A 19,773-nucleotide genomic window follows, 5' to 3' on the forward strand; every position below is an offset into this window, starting at 1 on the left:
CCTATGCGGGACCCGATCCCAGGACCCTGAGATCATGACCCAAGCCGAAGGCAGCGGCCCAACCCACTGAGCCGCCCAGGTGCCCCATTTTAACCATTTTTAAGTGTAAGATTCAGTGGCACATGGTACATTCACGATGTTGGGCAACCATCGACTACTCGCTAGTTCCAGAACATTTTCATCATCCCAAAGGAAAGCCTATACCTGTTAAAGCAATCTCTTTGTCCCCCTCCCCCAGCCGCCACTAACCAGCATTCTCTCTATCATGCCACTGCATTTTATTAAAAATATTTTATTTATTTGACACAGAGAGATCACAAGTAGGCAGAAAGGCAGGCAGGCAGACAGAGAGAAAGAGGAGGAAGCAGGCTCTCTGCCGAGCAGAAAGCCTGACGCGGAACCCGATCCCATGACCCCGAGATCATGACCTGAGCCGAAGGCAGAGAGGATTAACCTACTGAGCCACCCAGGTACCCCATGCATTTTTTTTTTTTAAGATTTTATTTATTTACTTGAGTGAGAGAGAGAGCATGAGAGGGGAGAGGCTCAGAGGGAGAAGCAGACTCCCTGCTGAGCAGGGAGCATGATGCAGGACTCGATCCTGAGACTCCAGAATCCTGACCTGAGCGGAAGGCGGTGACTTAACAAACAGAGCCAGCCAGACGGCCTGCCACTGCATTTTTAACCTCTCCCATGCATGGCCTCCGGGTGATGTTCACCAGTGGGTTGCACAACTGCAAACAGTGCAGTAATGGACTGGGCTGGGCGGGGCACGTACCTGTCTCTGGGGCTGACACAAAGAGGAGGAATGCCGGGGCCAGGCTTGTGAGCTGAAATGACCTACAAAATGCCTGCACGGATTTGCAAGGCTATAGGCAGGACAGGGGGCCCTGGGCGGCAGGCCAGTCTTTGCCAGCAAGACTCCCACTGTTCTAGCTTGCATTCTTCTTTTCTTTTTCTACAAGTTTTTATTTATTTATTTGACACAGAGAGAGAGATCACAAGTAGGCCGAAAGGCAGGCAGAGGGAGAGGAGGAAGCAGGCTCCCCGCTGAGCAGAGAGCCTGATGTGGGACTCGATCCCAGGACCCTGAGATCATGACCTGAGCCAAAGGCAGAGGCTTAACCCACTGAGCCACTCAGGCGCCCTAGCTTGCATTTTTCTAATTACTCATATGTTTATCAGCCATTGAGTTCTCTCTTCCCCCAAATGCTGCTCCCCCTTGCCCATCTTCCCAACAGGCTGTGCCTGTGAACCTTCTGTATTCTTCCCTAGAGAGGGGCTTGCTCTCCCTTTTCCTCTCAGGCTCAATGTTCCCTGCACAAGCCAGAACAGGACCGGGAGCGGAGAGAAGCCAGCACTGTGGTTTCTCTAGCAACAGGGAGGCAAACACAGGATCAAAGCTTAGGCCGGAAGCTGCTCTCACTGTCCTTTATGCTGGGTCTTCTGAGCATCCAGGGGACACCGCACAAGCTAACAGTCTCACCAAGTCCCCCATTCTAAGGAGCCCTGCACTACCACCACGCCCATTCTCAGAACAGGAGATCGAGGCTGGGAGCAGCGAGGGGAGCTGTGAGAGCTCACACAGCCGGAAGTGGCAGAACTGGGCCTAGGCCAATGGACACCACTAAGCGTCCTTAGCAAGCACCGAGATGTGCGGGGAGGAGGTCCTGTCCCAAGTGGCCCATGGGGAGGACGAGGTAGGAGCCTGGACTGAACAACGCAGCACCTGCTATGGGTAGGAGTCCAAATTGGCTGATCCTTCATCTCTAAAGGGAGATTCTGGAATTCCAGGACAGGAGAAGCTAAGGGGTCAAAAGAGAAAAAACTGGGGCGCCTGGGTGGCTCAGTGGGTTAAGCCGCTGCCTTCGGCTCGGGTCATGATCTCAGGGTCCTGGGATCGAGTCCCGCATCAGGCTCTCTGCTCAGCAGGGAGCCTGCTTCCCTCTCTCTCTCTCTGCCTGCCTCTCTGCCTACTTGTGATCTCTGTCTGTCAAATAAACAAATAAAATCTTAAAAAAAAAAAAAAGAGAAAAAACTGCGTACGAAGAGGTTTTCTGGGGGCCACAGTCCCAGGACCACAGCAGCAGCACTGACCACCTACCATTTACCAAGCACGTGCTGGGTGCCGAGCTGTATGCTCCTCCCTCAACCTTGTCCTCACGTGACGCCACGCGGAAGATGACAGCCTTCCCGTTTTACAGGTGGGAAAGCTGAGGCCCAGGAGGGTTAAAACTTGCCCATCCAAGAACACTGAGCCAGACATTAAACAGGTATTAATGATTTTAAGAGCATAATTTAGCTGTAAATAATAAAACTGACAGGAATATATTCTAGAAACTCTTGGATATACCAGGATAGTGTACACGAATGCCCAAAATAACATTGCTTGTAAAAGCAAACTGAAAATAATGTCTCCATCAACAAAAGAAAGGATAAATTGTGGTACTCATAAAATGGAACATAGCAGTGAAAATTAACTACCTTAGGCCTTAGGGATAAAAGTGGATGGATCTCAAAAATATTGAGGGGGGCACCTGGGTATCCCTGTCAGTTAAGTGTCCGACTCCTGGTTTTGGCTCAGATGATGATCTCAGCGTCCTGAGATCAAGCTCTGCCCAGCGCTCTGCTCAGTGGAGAGTCTGCTTGAGATTCTCTCTCTCTCTCTCTCTCTCTCTCCCCCTGCTCTCTCCCTAAAATAAATAAGTCTTTAAAAAATATATATGGAGTAAAAAAAAGAAAACTCAGAAGAAGGCACATGGAACAATAGTATTTATGTAAAGTTTGAAAACACGTTAAACAATATTGTATGTCACTTAGGGACATACACATAAATGATAAAGATGGTCAGATTGAAGATAAAGGATCCCTCTGATAAGCTTATCACCAAAGGAGACACAGGAGGGATTTAAATAACTACATGGATAAGATTTTGTTTGGAAAGCTGGCCGGTGAGACCACCACTTTGTATTACCTTTTTTTTTTTTTTTTTTAAAGAATTTATTTATTGGGGGGTGCCTGGGTGGCTGGGTGGCTCAGTGGATTAAAGCCTCTGCCTTCGGCTCAGGTCATGAACCCAGGGTCCTGGGATCGAGCCCCACATCGGGCTCTCTGTTCTGCAGGGAGCCTGCTTCCTCCTCTCTCTCTCTCTCTCTCTGCCTGCCTCTGCCAACTTGTGATCTCTGTCTGTCAAATAAATAAATAAAATCTTAAAAAAAAAAAAAAGAATTTATTTATTGGGGTGCCTGGGTGACTCAGTCCTTAAGCAGCTGGCTTGGGCTCAGGTCATGATCCGAGTCCTGGGATCGAGCCCCGAATCGGGCTCCTTGCTCAGTGGGAAGCCTGCTTCTCCCTCTCCCACTCCCCCTGCCTGTGTATTTCCTCTCTCACTGGGTCTCTCTCTGTCAAATAAGTAAAATCTTTAAATAAAAAGGAAAAAAAAAAAAAAGAGGGGGACCTGGGTGGCTCAGTGGGTTAAAGCCTCTGCCTTCAGCTCAGGTCATGATCTCAGGGTCCTGGGATCGAACCCCTCATTGGGCTCTCTGCTCAGCAGGGAGCCTGCTTCTCCCTCTCTCTGTCTACTTGCGATCTCTGTCAGTCAAATATAAATAAATACATTTTTTTTTTAAAAATGAAGATTTAAAAATTTTAAAAGAAAAAGAAAAATCATTTGACAGAGAGAGGAAGGAGAGCACAAGCTGGGAGAGGCAGGATGAGGGAGCAGCAGGCTCCCTATTGAGCCTGGAGCCTGATGTGGGCATCGATCCCAGCAGGCTGGGATCATGACCGGAGCCGTAGGCAGACGCTTAACCGACTGAGCCACCCTGGTGCCCCTGTATTACTTATTTCAAACACTAATTTCGGGGGGCTGCCTGACTAGCTCTGTCAGTGGAGTGAGCGACTCTTGATCATGGGGAGTTTGACCTCCAGGTTGGGTGTGGTGCCCACTTAAAAATAAGTAAATAGGGGCGCCTGGGTGGCTCAGTCAGCTGAGTGTCTGCCTTCAGCTCAGGTCATGACCTCGGGTCACGGGACTGAGCCCTGCATCAGGCTCCCTGCTCAGCAGGAATCTGTTTCTCTCTCTCATTCTCCGCCACCACCCCACCACCCACCCTCCCCCAGCCACACTCTCTTAAATTAAAAAAAAAAAAAAAAAAAAAAAACACTTTAAAAAAAATAATAAAAATATTAAACTGATAAGAACAGATACATAAACTGATACTACACTTGAGCTCAAAAAGCTGAGAAGCGATTAAATAAAAATATTAAATACTAGGGGCGCCTGGGTGGCTCAGTGTGTTAAAGCCTCTGCCTTAGGTTCAGGTCATGATCCCAGGGTCCTGGGATGGAGCCCCACGTCTGGCTCTCTGCTCAGCAGGGAGACTGCTTCCCCTCTCTCTCTCTCTGCCTACCTCTCTGCCTACTTGTGATCTTTCTCTGCGTCAAATAAATAAATAAATTTTTAAAATATATATTAAATACTAATTTTTTAAATCCAAACAAGAAGTTGGCAATGCTAAAAAACAAACAAACAAAAAACACAAGAACACCACACTACAGTCTTTCTTTTGTTTGAACCCAAGAGGGAGACTACTGTTTTACCATGGGTCTTACCAGAATCATTCGCTAACACAGAGTATCATCAGGAACCCACATCTTTTTTAAGAAAACAAAGTGCTACCGTCTGTCACCTCCGAGCCATCCTCTGTTGAAGCAAGGACCGAGCCATTCCCTGCCACCAGTCCTTCCGGTGCCCCCAGCTCCAGCTTTGACAGCTAAGGCAGCGCCCTCTGCCAGGTGCCCCCAACTTCACGGGAAGACCCATCTTCCCACAGCCCTCTCAGGGGAGACACAGAGAGTACCTTCTTGATGTCACAGGGGAGGAGCTGAGGCTCAGAGCAGACAGGCCTGCCACGCCTCTGGCTCACCGGGGCGGTCAAGGCCAGAAGCTCACCTCTTTGCAGTGCTGTTCCCTCAGCAGGTCTCGGAGGGTGCGGTTGGTCTCTTCAAATGTGCTCAGCTTCTGCAGGAGAAGTTCCTTCTGCCTCGTTAGGGTGTTGATGTCCGTGCAGGTCATTTGTTTCTCCTGGAAGACAGCAGGAAGACCTTACAAGGTACAGAGGGAGAAGGGAGGAGGGCGTGGAGGAAGGCCCCTCTTAAGAGGTGTGGGTGCCAGGAAGTCCAGGGAGAAAGCCCCAAGTTGTGTCCAGGGCCGCAGATGGGGTGGTCGTGGTTCACGGGCAGGCTTCCCAGAGGAGATGGACCCAGGATGGGAGCAGGAGCTCAGTCAGCTGAGAGCAACAAGTGGGGAGAAGGGCTGGGGGCTGAGGGTGGGCAAGTGCAGTCAGGGCAGGCTTCCTGGAGGAAGTGGAGGAAGACACCTGGTGGCCGATACTTGCAGGAATCAAACTGTGGCTGACACTTGCAGGAATCAGACTTATGCCTTGACTCACTGTGATCCCAGGAGACCCATGACGAGGTCTCCTCAAAGACCCTGGCCACCAGAGGTCATCCTCAAGGATCAGGCCCCGGAAGTGAGAGTGGGGGTGGGGGCTGAGGAGTCAACTGTGTCCTCCCCTGGCCTGCAGATGTCATAAAGTCAGCCTGATGACTGCGTAAAGACCCCTCCCCAGCTTGCAACTTGCCCGCCTCTGGGCTCAGTCCCCTGCCTGCCACCCACCGTCTTCAGCTTCCCGATAGTGTCCTTCAAGGCCATGACTTGCTTGGCAGCAGCAGCCCCATCCATTTCAGCTTCTACCAGCTTGGACATGAGGCACTCCTTCTCCTGCTGGAGGTGTTTCTTCTGAAGCCTGGGGCCAGAAAGAATCAGTGCTCTGTGAGCCTTCCTAGGCCCCTGCCCGCCCAGAGCTCTGAGGCTCGCCTCACAATGCCCTTCGAGGCTCCTCTCCCGGTCAGGGAACAGTGGCGGGGGGGGCAGGCGGGCTCCTGGAAGGCCACCTGGGCACCAGAGCAGGGCTTTCACCTCAGCTGACATGATGCCATCCATGGCCCTGCTCGCCTCTCAGCCACTAGCATCACCCCTGTCCCCAGCCACCGCCACAGCCTCGTAACCCCCACCTTAGATCTGCTTCGGAGCCGTCCCATCCGCTCTTCAGCCCGGAGCCACGGCTGGCCCAACACTCCCAGCTTTGGAAACCCTTCCATGGCTCCTCGATGCGAACTCCCTAGAGCCACTGCTGAGAATGGACCCTGCCAACCTCCACGGCCCCCCCCGGCCCTCTGCCCGCCCCTCTCCTCACCGCGGCCTGCTTTCGCCAATTCCCCCCTTGGGGCTTTTCACTCGAGACCCCACATGCTTTCTTACCCAACACCTACTGCCTATCTCCTGACCCCCCCTGCAGGGCTCTCTTTTAAATGTCGCTGGTTCCAGAAAGTCTGCCTTGCCCCCACGGCACCCTATGGGGTCCTTGTCCTCACAGCGTGAACCACTGAATCACTAGCTTGTGAAGCCTGGGCGACACTGTGACCCGGGGCCGGCGCCTGGGGTGGCCGGGCGGGCAGAACGTACTCCAGGGCAGGGCCGCCTTACATGGTGAAGTCCTTCTCCTCCCTGATGCGCTCGATGTTGTGCCTCAGCACCGTGTTCTCGTGCTCGGTCTCGGCCAGCTCATGGGCCACCTCCTCCAGCTCCTCCTTTCGCTCCTCCAGGAACCTCTTGGCCATCTGGCGCTCACCCTTCTGCATCTTGACCTGTGCGGGAGCACGCAGGCAGGGGCCTCTGAGGGGAGGCTCCTCTGCTGCCACATTGCTAGGCCTGTGGCTTTGGACCAGTTAAGGGCACCTCCGATTGACAGACACACGGGCACTTGGGTCCTGTGGGGCGCAATCTCGGTTGATCTCGGTGAACACTGTTCATCTCACTGTCACTGAGAAAAACCAAGTACAGAGAGCCCGAGTGGCGGACGTGCTGGCTGGGGACCGAGCCAGGATACAAACCGTGGTTCAGCTGGCACACCACAGCAAGATGTCACAAAAAGACCCGCGCCCTGCGGGCTTTGGAGAAAGGGCTGTTGCCAGGCAGCCGGCCCTGGGTTCTCCAGGTGGGCCTGTGAGCCCCGAATGCAGGGCGGGGGACTGGAGACACAGGCCACGCCAGCTGTCAAGACATGCGTCCCTTGCCCTGATCCCGCCCAAAGACACAGCCCACCAACTGAGGCCAAACTTCCTTGGCCTCTTTGGGGCTCTGCTGTCTTTTTAAACTGTTGTGTAGAATGAGAAACACAGGTCCCAGTGTCCCAGTCACGTCGCCTCTAAAATGGGGACGATACCACCACGGGCTTCATCTACGGCTGTGACAAGTCAAACCAGGGGCATCCGTACAGAGGCACTGGGTGGGGTCAGAGCCGGGCTCTGGGCTAAGTGCTCGATGGAGGGGGCCCAGGTTGCCCGGGCTACCTCCTCAGAGGCATGTGAAGCCCTGGGCAGCCCACCGAGAAGTGTGGGAGGCCCGCAGGCGGACAGACCGAAGGAAGCCATCCTGGGCGGTGTGTCACATCCTCAGGGCGCGAGCTATTCCGGCCCCCACCCCCCTCACCTCAGACTTGAGACAACCAACCGCGTTCATTAGACTGTCAATCTTCTTATCATAACGGTTCATTTTACAGTGACCCGAGTCGTCATCTTCCGTAGAGAGGTCACTCAACCGCATCACCGAGACCAGCTTTTCTGAAGATGGTGGCGTGATCTCCAGACAATGAGGTGGATTCTGATGCAGAGGAGGGAGAGACACGTGAACTCATAAGGCAAGGCCGCGAGCACGGGTTCCAGCGCACCTGCTTGTCCACTGGAGGCGGGAAGAGCTAAACCACTGAGGGCCCGGCCACAGGGACCCCGGGACGGACAGTGCGCCAGGCCCTCTCGATGGAACGTTACCTACCCGTGTTCACACGAGGTTTCTGAAGATTCTCCACCAAGAAATAAACCCGTGTTACAATGTCAAGTTTAAGACAAAGGGTAGAACAGTATGGGCAAAAATACTAATAACAACCCAAGCTGGCCAAAGTTTGGGGCAATAGATGTTTTCATATACCTAGGGGAAAAGGGAAATTAGTCACAGGTCTTTTTTTTTTTTTTTCTTTTCTAGAACTTTGACTTTTTTTTTTTTAAGATTTTATTTATTTGACAGAGATCACAAGTAGTCAGAGAAGCAGGCAGAGAGAGACAGGGGAGGAAGCAGGCTCCCTGCAGAACAGACAGCCCGATGTGGGGCTCGATCCCAAGACCCTGGGATCATGACGTGAGCCAAAGGCAGAGGCTTTAACCCACTGAACCACCGGGCGCCCCAGTCAGGAGTCTTTTAAGTGAATGTGAATGCGTGACAGTGGAGAGTTGCGAGTAACCCAAATCTGCTATGAAAAGTATTTTAGGGACAAGTGGGTAAATTTGGTATATGACAGTATGTGATAAATTTGTTAAATGATAATAAGAAATAAAGTTTTTAGGACTAATCAGTATTACTTTGGTTGCAGAGAAAAATAGTATTAGAAATGCATACTGAGGGGCGCCTGGGTGGCTCAGTGGGTTAAGCCGCTGCCTTCGGCTCGGGTCATGATCTCAGGGTCCTGGGATCGAGTCCCGCGTGGGGCTCTCTGCTTGGCGGGGAGCCTGCTTCCTCCTCTCTCTCTCTCTGCCTGCCTCTCCAACTACTTGTGATTTTTCTCTGTCAAATAAATAAATAAAATCTTTAAAAAAAAAAAAAAAAAGAAATGCATACTGAATAGAGGTCAAAAGGTATGACACCTGAAAAACATTTAAAGGCATCAGCATAAAAACGTATTTTTTAAATCAAATGCATGTGCCCCTCTGAAAGTTTATGTAAAGCTACATAATCCTTTGCTTGTAAAACTCCAGAGAGAAAGATATTATAATCTGGAAGCCAGGGTTTCCACGGGTTTTTGGTATGTTGAACTTGACCCTCTCAGTCTTTAAGTTTATTCTGTTGCATTAAGAAATTGTTATTTCTCATTTTTTTGTACAGTTCTGTGCTCCTCTTAAGCTGACGGGGCCACCCTCCTGGGCCAGTTCCCAGGGGAAGAGGAATGAAAGGAATATTCAGTCAGAGAGTAACTCTCGTGCCCAACAAGTAAGACTTACAGGCTACAAAGTTAAAACTGCATGTGTCCTTTGTCCCAGCAATTCTGCTTCGAGGGACTTAGCAAAAATATTTATGGATGTGAATCAATATTTAAAATCAAGGCAAGAAAAAATACAATAAAATAAAATCAAGGCAAGGACAGAGACGAATGTAGGACCAGATAGTATTAAATACATCACAGTACAAACATACACACAATGGAGTACTACCTTAAAAAATAATGCACGGGGCACCTGGGTGGCTCTGTCGTTAAGCATCTGCCTTCGGCTCAGGTCATGATCCCAGGGTTCTGGGACGGAGGCCCACGGAGGCCCACATCGGGCTCCCTGCTCAGCGGGAAGCCTGCTTCTCCCTCTCCCACTTCCCCTGCTTATGTTCCCTCTCTCTCTGTGTGTCTCTCTCTGTCAAATAAATAAAATCTTAAAAAAAAAAAAATTTTTTTTTTAAATAATGTGCAATGTAAATATATCAAAAATACGTTTAAAAAGAATATAATGAAAAATAAAAAAAGAATACAATGATAAGTATGGTCCTATTGTTACGAAAATCAAAACAAGCAGCCTCTTCATAAGAAGAGATCAGGTAGGCTTCCACCGAGAAGTTCCAAATGTCTTCTCAGAGCGGTGCGATGACAGGTGGTTTTTACTTTCATCCTTGTGTTGGTTTGGATTTTCTAGTTTTTCAACAGCGACCATGCATTGCTTTTTTTAAGACAAAAAGTTTGCCATATTTAAAAGTGGACAAGAGAACATTATATGATTGCAATGATATTTTAAAACCCAAAACTACTGCACAGGAAAAAGTGTGACAGTAAATATATCAAAATATTAGCAGTTTCAGGAGGGTGTTTCCCCTGGGGGTGGTAATGACAGCTTTAGGACCCGAGGGGAGCTTCTGGGAATGCTGATGGTGATGCGGTTTCTTAAGTGGGGAAGCAGTTACACAGTATATTCAGTTCGTAAAAATTTATCAATCAAGCAATACACTTCTGACGTGTGTACTTCTTCCTACACGTTTCAAAGCTTTCAAAACTTAATAGCAGCCACATCAGAGTAGTAAGATTACAGGTGATGGTCTGTTTATCTGTATTTTCAACTTCCCATAACAAAAAATAAAAGACTTTCACTAACAGGGTAGAGGAAAAAACCCAGACCTCCTTCCTCCCAAACGTGATCAATCTATACCAGAAGGGGTTTTTAAAAAATCAAACAAAAGGGATGCCTAGTTGGTTCAGTGGGTTAAGCATCTGCCTTCAGCTCAGGTCATGGTCTCAGGGTCCTGGGATTGAGCCACACATCAGGCACTCTGCTCAGTAGGGAGCCTGCTTCCTCCTCTCTCTCTGTCTACCTCTCTGCCTACTTGTGATCTCTGTCTGTTAAGTAAATAAATAAAATCTTTTTTAAAAAATCAATTAAGAATCCCCACATGTACATAGCAGCTTCCAAGGTCCATGGCCAGCTCACCCCATATTTCTTCCTCATAGGGTCTTTTTCTCCCTTGTCCACAATGGAAAGGGTCAGGCTAGGTCTTCCCAGAAACAAAGAGCACCACTGGGAAGGGGAAAGGCACTGGCTCAAGAGGGCAGCATGAAATACAGCTACTATCTGAGAGACAAGTCACCTCTCCGGGCTCGTCCATTCCTAGGATTCTGCGGCCAGAGGACTGAAAGCAGACACTGAGCTTTCCAGGGGGGACCATAGCTCCTAGCAACCCTGGTCAACAGGGATGTCAATTTCCATAGTGGCAGATCTTCCATGTATACTTCAAAACTACCAAGTTTTTTCAGTTTTTTAAGAAGTATTGGGGCGCCTGGGTGGCTCAGTGGGTTAAGCCGCTGCCTTCGGCTCAGATCATGATCTCAGGGTCCTGGGATCGAGTCCCGCATCGGGCTCTCTGCTCAGCAGGGAGCCTGCTTCCTTCTCTCTCTCTCTCTGCCTGCCTCTCCATCTACTTGTGATTTCTCTCTGTCAAATAAATAAAATCTTTAAAAAAAAAAAAAAGTATTAAAAAAAAAAAATATATATATATATTTTTTTTTTTTAATGTAATCTCCACCCCTAACATGGGGCTTGAACTCAAGACCCCAAGATCGAGTTACACGCTCCACTGACTGAGCCAGCCAGGTGCTCCTAAAAGAGCATTTTTAATTATAAAATAGAGTATGCTTGTTATAATGACATTCAAGCAGACCATAAAAAAATAAAGCCCTCCCATCCCAGAGGTAATCACTGCTTACGACTTGCTGTATATCTTTCCAGAAAATGTTATACATATACAAACACAGGCATATACACATAGATACAGATGTCCTCTTTCTTTCTTTTTCTTTCTTTCTTTTAAATAGGCTCCATGCCCAATGTGGGGCTCAAACTCACGACTCCAAGATTAAGAGCTGTGTGCTCTGTGGACTAAGCCACCCAGGTGCCCCACACATGCTCTTTTTTGCACCAATAGGGCCAAACTCTACATGCTCTGTAGCTTCACACTTCATTATCATTTATAAATATCTACCCCCATCTTTGGATTGTACAGATACATAATGCATGGGTGTTCATAATTTAACCAATACCCTCCTGATAGACATTCAGGTAGCTTGGATTTTTCTCTCTTAAAAACATCTTGATACACCATCCCTGTACTCTTTTGTGACTTCTTAAGGATAAATTTCTAAGTATAAAATTACAGCATCAATTCCTAGATATAAAACTATAGCATCCCTGGGATGCCTGTCTGGTTCAGTTGGTGGAACATGCAAATCTTGATCTCGGGGTTATGTGCTAAAGCCCCAAACGGGGTGTAGAGATGGCTTAAAAATTTAAATATCTGGAAAAAAATTTTTCAAAACTGAAACTATAGCATCAATGTTTCGATAAATGCTCCACAACTGTTAAATGGTCTTCACAACCTCTCAAAGTGATCTAAAAAGGTTTGCTGCTTTCTCATACACTTGTCAACATGAGATTACCAGTAAGCTTTTTAACTATATGCCATTCAGCAAAAATGAGAGCTTGTGTCTTTAAAATATAGTTGGGTCATTTATATCTCACTGACCAGTAGTGAGGTACATGTAGCAAAAAATGGAAGACAGCATTTTAATTCCAATCTTATATAAGTATATCCATATACAGATATATAAGTATGTGTGTGTGTATATACACACACACACATAGACATACACATACATACGTACTGGTCAGAACACTTTTCATTTACACCCTAGAATACTCCTTACTCCGTTGTCTCTTAGGGAAAACTGGCAAATCAGGGAGTCACACCCATGAAATAGGACTTCAGCGTAATTACTTTTATTTTTTATTTCTAATTTTAAAGGTAATCAACTATCGGCCAAAAACTGAACGTTTCAAAATGGGCCAGGCACCATTATCATCTCAAAGCAGCCTCAGGTCCTTTTCACTGGCCTGGATAGTGAGATCTTTGTGTAAAATGCAGCCAAAAGGTGTTGTCTCATCCCTGAGGTTTTCCATTGCAATTGACTAGAACGTAAGCCTAAGGAGAGGTGTGCATGGGAGTCCCCGCTGTCACACCAGGGCCCCGCCGCGGCTGGCCCAAGTCTCAAGAAACATATGCTGCAAGAATTGCAGCACGGATGGATGCACAAGCAAAACATGTTGAGGCGTGGCTAAAAAAAAGGCGGGGGACAGTAATTCTCTTGGCACCTTGATGACTGATATAGAAGGCAATTATTCCCCAGGAGATTGTTCCAAAAGTGTGTTTGTGGTTGGTTTGTTTTTTTTTAAGATTTTATTTATTTATTTGACAGACAGAGCTCACAAGCAGGCAGAGAGGCAGACAGGGCAAGGGAGAAGCAGGCTCCCTGCTGAGCAGAGAGCCTGATGCGGGGCTCGATCCCAGAACCCTGAGATCATGACCTGAGCCGAAGGCAGCAGCTTAACCCACTGAGCCACCAGGCGCCCCTCAAAAGTGGTTTTGATGACATCCATGGAATACACACATGATCTCTTGTGGGGACTACCTCGAAAGAGGGTGTGCTTTCTTAAACATGCACCCGGTGTATATTTTTTTGGTCACGCTTCAGTTACTATCACGGTTACGTAGGGAAAGACACATGGCTCCGCACATACAGAGAGGCCAAGCGTGCACCTTCTAGAACGAGATCTCCCTCAGCCCTGAGCTCCGCCATTGTCTCCGGGACTTCCTCTCTCTGTGAACCTTGGTTTCCTCATCTGTCCATGGGGAGGGCAACACCTACCCCCCTGGCGGTGGTGGTAAGGGTTCAAGAACATTCGCGTATTTGAGGGGTTAGCCAGGCACTCAGTAAACACGACCTACTAGGACATTTCTAAGAGCGACGGCAGACCCTGAATCATACCGAGTTTGAGGCCTGCTAGAACCTGACCAGTCCGAGAAGAAAAGCCTGAACAAGAATGAGCCTACCTCCCACTTGCATCCCACATGCCGGGCGGATGACTTTCCAGGGGGCATCCAAGGTACCTTGGTTTTCACCCGGACACTCCGCCGCACATTCACGGTGTCCCCTTTCATTCCGCGCTTATGAGATTTCTGTGGAAAGGGACAAACCGAGGGTCACTCCCCCACACAGCTGGCCGTGGCCTCACTCTGGCAGTGTCCACTTCCAACTCTGCAGGAGAGTCTCTTCTGACTAAGGCGACCACCGCCACTCCTGGGTGACGGCGCGGCCTACCTTCCTAGCCAGGCAGCTGGCCTCTGAAAGCAAGTGCATTTGTCTCCCAAACCTTTGTGGCGTTGGAAGCCCGAGGAGGCTGTGCTGGAGGGGTCGCCCTGCTCCACAGCCTTCGCCTCGCCCAACTGGCATGTCCTACCTGGCTGCTGGCTGCTGATGGTTTCGGGAGTTTTTTTATGTGGACGTGGACAGGAGTGTTCTCATCCACGTGGACATGTAAGGGGGGGGTTGAAGAGCGGTCCTTCATGGTTCGCTTCTGGCAGGCGGGGGAGGACAACACAAAAAAGGTTGATCTGTGGATGAGTAAACTAGCATGAAAAACCAAGCTCACAGCCTCTGGGGGCCACTGGAAGCCTAGCCACCAAGCGAGCAGGACAGCTACCAACTATTGGCATGCAGGCGGGAACCAAGGCAGTAGTGCCGTTCAGCAGACTCCCGCAGAGATCCCGGCCACAGACCACCTGGGAGATCAGGGTCCGCTAGAGAGAGAGAGGGATCGGCAAGACCCAAGGGGTCCACCCAAGAGCGCGAACCCAGGCCCCAGGGTCCTCAGAGCGGAGTCTCCTTCTGAGCCTGCTGGAAGGCAGAGCTCCTTGGTAGACTTAGCACAGCGCAGCTGGAAAGCAGGGGAATCCTTCTGCCCCGGGATCTGATCTGGACATATGCACATTAGCACAGAAGACACATGCACGGTTAAAAGGGCACAATGAACCAGGCAGCAGGCAGGTAAAAGATGAGGGAAATGGAAAGCTGAAGGAAATGCTGAGATGAGAAGTTTGGATTGATTCGGAAGAGAACCCGAGCAGGGCGCGACCCCAGCCACACACACCCCCAGCCCCCCACCCGCAACCTCCCCTTCCCCATTCTTCTCTTCTTTTTTTTGGAAAATGTGTTCTCGGGACTTCTGGAATTTGGAAGGATTAGGTTAAGACAACCTCCTCACACCAGCAGTTTTACCATAGGCCCAAACCCAAAATCAATCCAAAAACCCCCAATCAATCAGCAAGATATGCAGGAAAGCCTCTAGCAGAGCCCTGGGCCACGGTGGTGGCAGTGGGGAAAAGCAGCTCCTGGAAAAGGCATGCCGAAGTGTTTCTGGTAGGGCCACAGACCGGAGGGCTGCTCCGTGGGCACGTCACCTACCGTTACAGTCACACTGGGTGCGCCACAAGGTGTCCTCAGGACCTTTTTCTGCGTGAGACTTGTTACTCCGTTCTTCCCACACGATGGAAACCTGCACCCAGGCACAAGAACCAGATTGTAAGCAGAAAACCAGGGCTCTTCTAGCTCTTGGATCTCCCAAAACGACACACAAGTTCACGGCCAGGAGAACCAGTCTGGAATCGGTTGGCTCCCTTTACACAACCACCGAACATTCATGGTGTGCCCGGCAGGGGGATGGAAACGGGGTGGTGGGCATTTGCAGGGCTGGCCTTTCAACCTCTGCCGTCGCATCACACGTATTGTGACCTTTTGCTGAAAAGCCCACCTGTAATCCTGTTGGGTGACAAAAAGCAGGGAACACGGGAGCACCAGGCAGGGTACTAATGTGGCCAAGGGTGAAAGTGCCCAGGACTGTGCCCAGAGCAGACATGACCTGGGAGAAATGTTCTGGGAGCGACAGACAGCAGGCCCAGCAACAAAGTGCCTGTGACTCATTCATAAAATTAACAGTCACATATTTAAGTAAGCTGATGCAAAGTTCCTATGTCCCCAAATATTCTACTTGCTACCTTTTAAAATCCGAAGCAGGATTATTTTTTTGCAAAGGTTTGTTTGTTTATTTGTTTTTAATAGTACGTGCAATTTGTCATGTTCATACATAAACAGCCCTATCACCAGATCTGCAAATACAGCAAAAGTTTCATCTCCAGTATTTGGCAGCAGAATGTCCAAGAATTCCATGACAGAAAGGGACTAGGAAAATACATTTGATCCATCCCACTACCTCCTGACGGCCTTCAAATAGGACTTCTGCCCTCCCCACAAATACTCAAGGGAGAATACCACCACCTAAAAATGCAGCAGGAAAATACTCAAGCACTTGAGCACGGAACCTGCTCTATGTGTCACACCTGGATGAAAAAGAAGAAAATATTTACTGTGCCCTATTCATCGTTTAGGTGAGGAATACCAAATCTGAGTAGACAGATTTTTCCCCCCCTCCTCCCTTAAAAGCCACTGTTTGGGAAATCTGTCTCCCGCTGCGGTCTTGCCATCAAATCACCTGGACCACATCAACACCTTGTTACCTGCCTACATCATTGTTATTTACATGTAACTTCCTTTCAAAAGGACGTGTGCCTAGTACTCCATGAAGACAACGGTGGCCCTGTTTGCTACCAGGGACTGGGGCACCTGGGGAGAGAGGGAGGGCAAGGAGGAGGCAGAGCTGGGACTGCAAGTGAGCACTTTGTTCCTCTTGGTCCACACTTTCAATACACAGAACAGGGAAGCTGAAAAGAGAAGCCTCCAGAGAGCCTGGCCGGGGGGGCCCCTGACCACCTTTCCCTGCCCTTCTGCGAGGCGCGCCCCACGATGGCAGTACCTGGGGGAGCCGCCCGAGGATGAGGCAGACATGGCTAGGCATCAAAGCCGCAAAGGTGGGCAATTGGGTCAGCGGGCTCTGCTCAAGGGGACCCAGAGGGGCTTGTCAATGAGAATCTCAGGGGCCCGGCATCAAACGTCCTCTCTGAGGGGAGGAGGGTGGAAGCCTTAGGGGTGGCAGTTGGATGAAAACTTGGGAGGCGCTCCTCTACTGTCCAAGTCGCACAGCAACTGTCCTGCCAAAGTGGGGGGAGATAGGAGAGGCTGAGCGACCTGTGGGGCATCGGATGGGCGGCCGGTAGGTGGTTGCGGGGCGCGGAGGGAGCTCCCCTCCCCAGGGAGGGACAGGGAACGGAACTTCAGGGACAAGGACCACCACGCCCAGGCCCCACCCGGGAGAGAAGGTGGGTGGGCCACCGGAGGGAAAACCTGAGGCGCCGGATGGCGTGCGCAGAGGGCGGGCGGGCACCGCTTGGCCCCCAAGTGGGCCCAAAGGGCCGAAACCCGCCGAGGGAGCTGGAGGGATACTCGGGGCGGGGTCAGGGCAACTGTCTCCTAGGAGAAGGGGCGTTCCCGGGAGAATAGAAACCCAGAAAGGACCAATAGTATTTGAAGGCGGGAGGGGCGGCGGCTGCAGGGAAAAGGTGCGCGCGGCCGCAAGTGGGTACCCCAGACCGCGTAGGGAAAATCCTCCCGAGCGCAGCAGCCAGAAGCCACTGGGATGTAGTATCCGAGTTAGAGCGGGTCAGACGTCAGGTAGTGCAGGGAGCGGGGCGAAACCCCCGGTGAGGCCCCCTGGACAGGTGACTCCCGCGGGGTCGGGAGGCCGGGGGGCGGCCGCCGGGGGACAAGCGCTGCCCGCGGGGAGGGAGAGGCGGCCGGGGCGACGCCCACCGGCGGGCAGGGGGCGCGGAGCCTGTCTCCGTCCGCGGAGAGGGGGACGTCCACCCACCAGCGGGCAGGAGGGGACCAGTTTCTGCCCATAGAGAGAAGGGTGAAGCCCTGCCGGAGGGCGGCGGAGGAGGGAGCAGAGTCCTGCCGGAGGCCAGGTCAGGAGGGAGGCTGCGGGCCCGCCCGTTAGCGGGAGGAGAAGAAGGCCCGCGCCTGGGGGAGGGGGGGCGGGGGCCACATTCTGACGAGAGCCGGACTGAGCGCGCCAGGGGGCCGGAGGCGGGGGCGGCCGCGGGGGGTGGGGGGCGGGGGGCGACGGGGGCTGGCCAGCCCATTGGGGACCATGCTGCCCGTGGGGACCCGGCCCGACGGTGGCCGCGGAGCGTCCCGGAGCGCCCGGGGTCCCGCCCTTCGGCAGCGTCTCACCAGGAGCGACACGGCTGCGCCCAGAAACGTCTCCTTATGAAGTCGTTGAAGTCGGAGGCCAGGGCCGTGCCATGGAGACGCCGCGGCGGATGCAGTCCGGCTCCCGCGGCGGCTCCTCCCCGCTTCCGCCTCCTTTTCCGACACCCGGTGGGCAGCTCGCCCATTGGCCAGTTCAAACCCCCCCGGGAGCCTCTCGGGTTTCGCCATTTAGGCCCAGCCCCCGGCGTCACAGAGATGCCCCGCCCCGCCCGAAGCTCCGCCCACGTCCTGGCCACGAGCCCCGTCGCCGTGGAGACGCGCGACGCCACTAGCGGGCCTTGCCTCGGCTTGCCCGCCGTTCAAGGCCCGCCTGACCCTCCGCCATTTTTACCCCGTCTTGGTCCTCCTCGAGTCCCCTGACTCCAAGGAGCGCTAAAACTCTGCCCCGGACCCTTTTATACGTGTTAGGGAACTGGGTTCAGAAGGGGGACACAGAACATGTTTGTGGCCGGAGCTACGCGCTGCTTCTGGAAATCCAGCCCTGTCAGTACTCCGCTGTTGGTGCACACTACCCCGGCGCTCCCCCTCTCCCACCGCGCCTCCTCCGTCCTTGTCCAGACACGAGGACGGGGCCGCGTTCCCGGGCCCCTCGCCGCCCTCCTGCACACTGGGTGGTGCTGTGTGTACGGACCTACTTCGATGAGGTTCTCGCTGAGCCGCCATCTTCTCCACTATGCCCACTCTCGACCAATCGAGGGGGGTCGTCACGTGGCTCACCGCGCCGCCCTGGATTCTGGGAGACTTTGACATCCTGAGGCCAAGCTGGCCCCAGTCCCTGCACACCCTCCCGGCCAGGACTTTCCCCTGCGCCTCAGCCAGGCATCCCCCAGGGCCACACAACTGGTCCACGTGAAATCTGAAATTCCAGCTTCCCCCCTCTCCACATAGTACCTGCTTTTCTGGCTTCGATGTCACCGGCCAGGGCCCGCCATATTCGTTCCCCCGTGTCAGGGAGTCGTCCGCATCCGTTCATTTTCTCCCTGGGGTTCTGCAAGGATGAAACCCACACGTCATTGCCTCCACCGTCTCCTGAGCCCTCACGACCACCCAGAATTGTTCCATTTGTCCCTGGATCCTTGCCCTCTCCCCAAGTGGCTTTTCCAAACCTTGGCCTCTTACCGACCCGGACTCCAATTCTCCTTTTTTTTGTAGAGAAGAATAAAGCCATCAAGTAGAATTCCCTCTACCTTCTCCCTGCCCGCCCTCATCCTGAACTTCCCCCATCCTGTAATTCCCCCTTCAGAGGAAGAGATGTCCTTGCAGCTCAGGGCAAACTTATTGCTGCCAGGCCTAGATCAATTATCTCTGTAAAATGTCTCTTGTTACCCCCAGCACATAATTGTTGATCATTTCTCAACGCTCCTACATTCACTGAACCAATATTTATTTAAGTTCCTGCTATGTGCTAAACCCAGTTCAAGAAACACTAGAACCTGCCTAGTCTTTGAGGAGACTATGGCCAACCTCTCTGACTTCAGATTGCTTGACCATGTCTTCCTCTTTTTTTTTTTTTTTTTAAGATTTTATTTATTTATTTATTTGACAGACAGAGATCACAAATAGGCAGAGAGGCCAGCAGAGAGAGAGAGAAGAGGAAGCAGGCTCCCTGCAGAGCAGAGAGCCTGATGCAGGGCTCGATCCCAGGACCCTCATGACCTGAGCCGAAGGCAGAGGCTTTAACCCGCTGAACCACCCAGGCACCCCTTGACCATGTCTTCTGAATGCAAACTACTCTGAGCTTGGCCAGGATTGGCCTTTTTTAAAAAAAAAAAAAAAAAAAAAAAAAAAAAGATCAACACCCTGCACTGACCAAGGACATTGGGAAACAAGCAGTCTCATATGTTGCTGGTAGGATTAAAAATTGATATAATCTTTTGGGGCACTTAGGTTGCTCAGTCAATTAAGTGTCCAACTCTTGGTTTTGGCTCAGGTCATGATCTCAGGGTTGTGGGATGGAGCCCGGGGATGGGGTCCGTCCTGAGAGGGGAGTCTGCTTCTCTCCCTCTGCTCTCCTCCCGCACTTCTCCCTCTCTCTCTCGCTCTCTCAAATAAATAAGTCTTAAAAAAAATA

The 19,773-nt window shown here is 51.4% G+C and overlaps 1 protein-coding gene across 17 annotated transcripts in view; it reads right to left on the reverse strand.

The window, feature by feature from the left end:
• The window catches only part of ODF2 (outer dense fiber of sperm tails 2), a 36,092-nt gene extending 17,697 nt beyond the window's left edge, over window positions 1–18,395 (reverse strand). The window contains exons 1-9 of one of the 17 annotated variants that reach the window (XM_032307264.1): window positions 17,664–17,752; window positions 16,348–16,582; window positions 14,943–15,033; window positions 13,939–14,055; window positions 13,532–13,657; window positions 7,556–7,726; window positions 6,551–6,711; window positions 5,681–5,810; window positions 4,955–5,086 (exon numbers count right to left, since the gene is read on the reverse strand). In XM_032307264.1, the coding sequence (XP_032163155.1) occupies window positions 4,955–5,086; window positions 5,681–5,810; window positions 6,551–6,711; window positions 7,556–7,726; window positions 13,532–13,657; window positions 13,939–14,055; window positions 14,943–15,033; window positions 16,348–16,379 (960 nt within the window). In that variant the 5' untranslated portion in view covers window positions 16,380–16,582; window positions 17,664–17,752. Of the gene's footprint in view, window positions 1–4,954; window positions 5,087–5,680; window positions 5,811–6,550; window positions 6,712–7,555; window positions 7,727–13,531; window positions 13,658–13,938; window positions 14,093–14,942; window positions 15,034–16,347; window positions 16,583–16,775; window positions 16,886–17,298; window positions 17,453–17,663; window positions 17,858–18,333 lie in introns of those variants that run through there. The other 16 variants (XM_032307265.1, XM_032307262.1, XM_032307263.1 and 13 more) reach the window with 16 other exon arrangements.
• Between the last annotated feature and the right edge of the window lie 1,378 nt (window positions 18,396–19,773).

This window comes from Mustela erminea, chromosome 12, assembly GCF_009829155.1.
Source record: "Mustela erminea isolate mMusErm1 chromosome 12, mMusErm1.Pri, whole genome shotgun sequence".
Classification (NCBI taxonomy): domain Eukaryota; kingdom Metazoa; phylum Chordata; class Mammalia; order Carnivora; family Mustelidae; genus Mustela; species Mustela erminea.